Source organism: Echinops telfairi, unplaced genomic scaffold (assembly GCF_000313985.2).
Source record: "Echinops telfairi isolate 266 unplaced genomic scaffold, ASM31398v2 ScPeMD7_18;HRSCAF=68, whole genome shotgun sequence".
Lineage (NCBI taxonomy): Eukaryota > Metazoa > Chordata > Mammalia > Afrosoricida > Tenrecidae > Echinops > Echinops telfairi.
Genome location: NW_022103915.1, coordinates 50,148,095 through 50,154,793, shown reverse-complemented (window position 1 = coordinate 50,154,793; position 6,699 = coordinate 50,148,095). Strand labels below are relative to the sequence as shown.

General features: G+C 53.2%; 1 protein-coding gene across 1 annotated transcript in view; it reads left to right on the top strand.

Annotated features, from left to right (window-relative positions):
• Positions 1–5,751, top strand: part of PELI2 (pellino E3 ubiquitin protein ligase family member 2) — a 155,559-nt gene extending 149,808 nt beyond the window's left edge. Inside the window, exons 5-6 of the mRNA XM_030884872.2 lie at positions 1–180; positions 5,082–5,751. The exon at positions 1–180 is cut by the window's left edge and continues 1 nt beyond it. Of these exons, the coding sequence (XP_030740732.1) occupies positions 1–180; positions 5,082–5,648 (747 nt within the window). The 3' untranslated portion in view covers positions 5,649–5,751. The remainder of the gene's footprint in view (positions 181–5,081) is intronic.
• The last annotated feature ends 948 nt before the right edge of the window (positions 5,752–6,699 follow it).

Genomic DNA, 6,699 nt, shown 5'->3' with positions numbered 1-6,699 from the left:
GCCAAGTGGAAAAACCCCGACGGCCACATGGACGGGCTCACTACCAACGGGGTCTTGGTGATGCACCCCAGAGGGGGCTTCACTGAAGAGTCCCAGCCTGGGGTCTGGCGCGAGATCTCCGTGTGTGGGGATGTGTACACCTTGCGAGAGACCAGGTCGGCCCAGCAAAGGGGGAAACTGGTGAGTTGGCTTCCGTGTGGACTGTCATTGCCCTCCCTCTGAAACCAGGGGCCTTTCTGCGGGTGTGGAGTCCTGGCGTGGTACCCATGGTCCACGTGCCCAGCCACTGTCTGAAACGGAGATTCAAGTCCATTTGGAGGCACCTCAGAGAAAAGGCCTGGCAACCTACTTCTGGAGAATAGTCGACCCTGGCAAGCCACGGGAAGCCCAGGTCTGCTGTCACCACGTGGGCCACCGTGAGGCGGGGTTGGGACCCTGGTGGAGCTATCCAGTAAACATGAGGCTGCTAACCGCAGGCTCATGTCAGCCCCGCCAGCCGCCCCTCAGGAGAAAGGTGAGGTGCTCCCATCGAGAGTGACAGCCTCAAAGACCCATACAGGGTCGCAGTGAGCCAGAATTGACCTATAGACAGGGTTTTATCCACCAAGGGGAACGAAAAGTTTCCATCCACCTATAAGAAAGAAGGAAATGGCTTTATTTCCCTCAGTGGGTTCACCTTCCCCACGGTGGGACCCGCTCGCCCCTTTTCCTTTGTAGACTCCAGTCTTTTATTGTCTGCTGACTCACGAAACAGCGCTTCACCCCACTTTAGGAAGAATAGGCTTGAGTGTCGAAGACGCATCAGCAGAATTATGACTTAGCGAATGAATGACAAGACGCCGCTGAACTAAAAGTTAACGAAGGTAGCTTTTCTGCCTTGAGTGTGCAATAAGGAGCCAAGTCAGAATCCCGCCTATTCATCACCTCACTCACAGTTACACTTATGACTTGAAAAGAGTCATCGGGTGCATTGGCCTGACATGTTAATGTACCTCTCCGAATATCCCCAAAGCCGGCAGCCTTTGCACCTGTGCTTCCATGGGAAATGACCGTAACACCTTAAATGAGAGCAGGGGTTTCTGATCTTGTTATACTCTGGGGCCCAGCCACCGAAGGGGTCTTAATCGAGTAGCAAACATCTTCGCCCAAACCTCCCCACAGGAAAACGGGTAGGGGCTAGACATTCGCAGAGAGAGTTGGTACCCCAGTAGTGGTTTTAGGATGGAGAGGGACAAAAGGAAATGGTGTCGACGGACCTGGCTTGCCTGGTCTCCTGCCTCTCCGTTCTCACAGGCTTCTCCCGGGTCTTACTAGTTCACACCGTCCTGCACTTCTGGGCCAGCATCTCCGTCGCACAGCACAGCCCCAGCACTCAGTACCACAAGAAGCATCTGCCACGAAAGGCCACGCCCAGTCCACGTTTCAGTGCTTTCGCAAGAGGGACGGGGACGCGAAAGCAGTTTTTCCCAAATAGCTCTTCTGTTAACTGTCGGCGGCTCGTTATGTACAAAGCCGACTGAGGCTGGGCAGACTGGTTATTAATGGTGACGACAGCAGTCATGGGGAGTCCTTGATGGCGCTGTTTTAGCCTGTCAGAGGCGACGACGTTCGTTTGCGCCTTGCTCCCTGGCAGCAAACCCCGCCCGTTCTGCGGCTGAGGCGGTGTGATGGAGCAGGATAATGGAGGTGGGGCGGTATTGAACCTCAGGCCTCCTCACTGATCACCCAGCTCCTCTTTACAATGGTCTCTCTGACATTCACCAGAACATTTCCCTTGTGGGGTGGCATCCACAGGGTCTTCTCCGGGCAGACCCAGTCCCTCGGGGGTTTCTGGCCCATTCTGGTTATAATGGAGTGTTGTGTGGGCTAGAGGATTTTGTAATTCTACAGAAAAGAGAAAAATCAAGTCCAAAAACAGCTGGCGCGGGAGTAGGGGTCGCATTAAACATGGGCGCACTCCCAAGTTCGTCTCCATAAGTTGCGTGTGGTCTGACACTGTTGGACAGGGTAAGACTGACTGGACGATGGGAAAGAGTGCGGTCTGAGGGCCCTCGGGCGCTGGGAAACCGGGTGGAGACGTCGCCTGCTGCTCACCTGCAGCGCGTTTGGGCTCTGAGATGATTCTTGAGGCTAGTGTTTCCATTTATGACTCTTGTGCCCTGTACACATTGCGAGTAGTATCTGATACAAGTCATGTCTATCAAGAGATAGGTTTGGGGGTGGTCTCTGGCAAGTACACTTTATTGACGGTCTTAACCCCAAACTAAAAGGAGTAAAGTGAAAAAAAAAGGAGTAAAGTGAGCAGTCATGGCCCTGCGTATTTGAAACAACAATGTTGAATGTGCCCAACATCACATTGTTTAGGCATTGACTGCTGACCTGAGGTTCAAGCCCACCAGCTACTCTGAGGGGAAAAGATGTGGCTGCTGCTCCCATAAAGAGTTACCGTCTCAGAAAACCCGGGGCACAGTCCTGCTCCGGCCTACGGGGTTGCTGCGAGGCAGAATCACGTCCATGACACTGGGTTTCGGGGGCGGGGGGTCCTCACTTTGTGGAGTGACTGCTAATCAGAGCCCTAATAGGAAGGTATGTATTAATAGTATACTCTGCATCTAATATAAATCGACAGAATAATGTGTTCTTAACAGCAAATCGTGTTTTCTCGTCTGCATGGCGAATGATAGAACTTTGCTACTTAGGCTTAATCAGCATAATTAATTAATTCTCAGAGGAATGACTTTTTAGGCACTTCACTCCCACTTAGTAAATAAGCGAATGAACTTTGAGTCAGAATTAGGCTGATAATAACATGAGCACATTCACGAATCTACTCGAGGCCCTCGAGTATTTTAATAACTGCATTTGACGTGTTTTCTTGAACGATATTCCCTGGCATGAGATGGGCAGTTTGGTGATACAGGAGAAGACCCGTGACTCAGTTTACCAAGTGCTTCCGTTCATCTAAAATTCTCTGCACAGGTATTACGTCATCCTAGGTTCTCCCCACAGGCATCGCCCGAACCTTCCTCCCCCTCGGCCGTGTTAGGGTTCCCTCTTAGACACAGATCAGAGGACCGAGTCGTCACGTGGTGGGTGAGGAACTGAGTCCTGGGCAGTGCACCTGCACAGCTGATGTGGAAGAGCCGCCGCGGGTGAACTTTGACTCGCAGAACAAGAGCACCACCATCCAACCTGTGGTTTTCTCCCTGCTCTCCCCTCTTCTTAAGGACCCTGGTGGCCTGGGGGCTGCACCGTGGGCCACTGACTGCAAGGGCAGCGGTCGGACACTGCCAGCCCTGCCCCAGGAGACAGTGGCCCCTCTCTCCTCCTGTACAGAGGCACGGGCGCTGGTCCACCTGCCCCGTGGCACCTCTGTGGGTCCGAGTGGACGTGAGGGCGTTGGGTTTGGTTTCATTTTCTTGTCGTTCGTTTGTATGTTGAAGACTTAAAAGAATAAAACCTCGGTCCTGCCTGTACCCAGTAACTGCCCAGGGGGGGTGTTCCCCTTGCTGCCGCGTCCTGTGGGACAAACGGCGCTCTGTTCACAGATGGAGGTGGCACCGGTGACCAACAGCAGCCCACCGCCATTGAGCTGATGCCAATGGACAGCAACCGTACAGGGCAGAGGAGAGCTGCCCCGCGGGTGTCCGAGACTGGACTCTTCACGGGAGAGCACGCCTCTTCTTTCTCCTGCCGATCAGCTGGTGATTGTGAACCACTCAGCTTGCGGTTAGCAGCCAGCACACGACCCACTACGCACCAGGGCTCCTTAGGGCACACAAAGTGGCAATGAAGACGCTGCTTCGTCACCGAACTCAAAGGGCACATGGTTGCTTTTGTGCTGACCCTGACTCTTGGCTGACCCACGTGTGGCAGAACAGAAGCACCCTCCTGACAGGGGCTCATTTTTCCTGAGCGCCCCTGGGTAGACTTGCACCTCTAACCCTCCAGTGCCTAGCCAAGTGTGTGTGCCCTGTGTACAGAGTGGGACCGCCACGTGCGAGTCCTGGTTTCACCACCCGGTAACTTTGTGGTCTTGAATCTTTGGCTCACCCAACGACTTCCTCTTCTGCTGAACAGGAGTGACCACCAGGGTGAGTTAATGCCTAGAGACTCTCAGAGCAGGGCAGCACTCGGCAAGGCCCCAGAGCGGGCTCAGTGCCCAGGGCTGAGTGGAGCTTGGAGCTTGAATCTGAGGGCTTGGCAGTGAGCAGAGTGGCCAGTGGTCTGTTGAACATCTGTGCTCCTTGTCTCCGGCCCGCTGCCCCCCAGCACAAAAGCTGTTTTGGCCTTTCCGGGCCTCTGTCCTTCCTCCCCACACTCTTTCCCCAAATCTCCCGTCCAAGGAAACCCCCTTTAGAGAGCCACTTCTGGACGAACCTCGGCAGCATTTTGTTGAACGGACTAAGCCTGTCACACGGAGGCACATACTGGAATAATCTCACTTACATGAGACAGACACGTGTGCACAAGTCAGGGGTGACTGATTAGTGGCTGCCGGGCTGAGAGGGATGCGGGGAGGAAGGGAGGTTTTTGCTCAGGAGGGCACTGCATTTGTTAATGGTGGCAGAATAATTCAGAAAAGGCCAGGGTGCTGCTTGTAAATACGAAGAGTGGAATCAACGTCATTGAGTTGTTAGATGGGTAAATGTTTGGGTGTATATATTTTCACCATGATTTTTTTTTTAATTGTTGAAAACAAAGGTTTTGACTTCTATCCTCAAAATCAAAGAGCCCTAGTAGAGTAGTGGTTATGTGTTGGGCTGCTAACCTCAGGGTCAGCAGTTCAAACCCATCAGCCATTCTATGAGAAAAAGAGGAGGCTTTCTGCCACACAAAGATGTCGAGCCTCAGAAATCCACCCGGGCAGTCCACCCTGTCCCGTTAGGGTCACTGTGAGCCAGCAACATTTCGATGGCAGTGGGGTTGGTTTTTGTGTGATACTTTATTCAGGACTGTTTTATTAATTATTTTTCCTATACTGTCTTCAGAGATGGTCTCTCTCTCCCCTCTGAAAGGAGAGTCTGCTGGACAGGGTGTAGGGCTGTGCGCTTAAAGGCATGTCTGTCCCCCTGTTGCAGGTGGAAAGTGAGACCAACGTGCTGCAGGACGGCTCCCTGATTGACCTGTGTGGGGCCACTCTGCTCTGGAGAACAGCAGATGGCCTTTTTCACACTCCGACCCAGAAACACATAGAAGCCCTGCGGCAGGAGATCAATGCTGCGCGGCCACAGTGTCCCGTGGGCCTCAACACCCTGGCCTTCCCCAGCATCAACAGGAAGGAGGTGGTGGAGGAGAAGCAGCCCTGGGCATACCTCAGCTGCGGCCACGTGCATGGGTACCACAACTGGGGCCACCGGAGCGACACGGAGGCCAACGAGCGGGAGTGTCCCATGTGCAGGACTGTGGGTCCCTATGTCCCTCTCTGGCTTGGCTGCGAGGCAGGATTTTACGTGGATGCAGGGCCGCCGACCCACGCTTTCACCCCTTGTGGCCATGTGTGCTCCGAGAAGTCGGCGAAGTACTGGTCTCAGATCCCGTTGCCTCATGGAACGCACGCGTTTCACGCCGCCTGCCCTTTCTGTGCAACACAGCTGGTGGGGGAACAGAACTGCGTCAAACTGATTTTCCAAGGTCCAATTGACTGATGCCCTTGACCGTCATCGACGACTTTATTAACAAGTTACTGTGAAGATTTTGCCACTAACTCTAGATTTTACCTTTTTTATACTGTTGTTTATTAAGGGGGGAGGGAGCAGACTGGGGCTGGGGGTGGGGAAGGGGGTCACGGTGAAGAAACCTGCCAGGGATTTACCAGATATCGGTGATGTGTTGCATGCTCCAAACAGCGGCATCATCATTGAAGTCAGCTCAATTAAACCGTACTCTCCTTGTAATCATTGGATTTAAAATGCCACACTTTTACCTTAACCTTGGGTCTGTCACCAAGCCTGTCCCACTCTCCCCCGCCTTATAAACTTGGACGAGCCTTTACATCATGTTTGACAAAGGTAGAAGAAGCCCATTCAAGGTCCCTGGCTCTTACTGCCCCGCCGTCATTGCTGCGTGGTCGGTGTGAACGGAGACACACAGTAGCTGGGCACGCTTGATCCGTGGGAACCCAGGCGGAGGGCGGAGGGCGCCTCTGTAGAAGGGCATTGGTCAACAGGAGGGCTGTGCACAGGTGGTGGCTTTGAAAACCAGAGTTGTTTGTTTGTTTGTTTATTTCTGGTATGTTTTTCTCTTTTGGGAACCAAGATTCATATATGGTTGTGTGTTTTGTTCCTAAATATTCATGGAACTTAATTACTTTCTACATCTATGCATTGAAAACCTTGGCATTTTAAAGGAAGGATGTATGCCATCACTTTGTAGTCTGCCTTTAGCAGTGCCGGCCCACGCCGGCGTGTGCCCAGGCCTCATCTTGCATGTCCCCAGAATGTTAAAACGACGAAACCCCTGCACCACGCGGTGACCTCTGCCGCAGCAGACAGGGCCGAGGGAGCGCACCATCACGTTCATCTGCAGACGGGATCGTGGGTGGCTGCTGAGTGATTAGAACAAAGTCGTTGCTTTTTAAAGCCGCCCGTTGGGGCTTCATCGGATTATTGTTGTCCCCCTCAGAGCCCGAGAATCCCGCCAGCCTGAAAGCACCGTGTCGCATGGGTGCTCCTCGTTTTGTTCACTCACATCCCACCA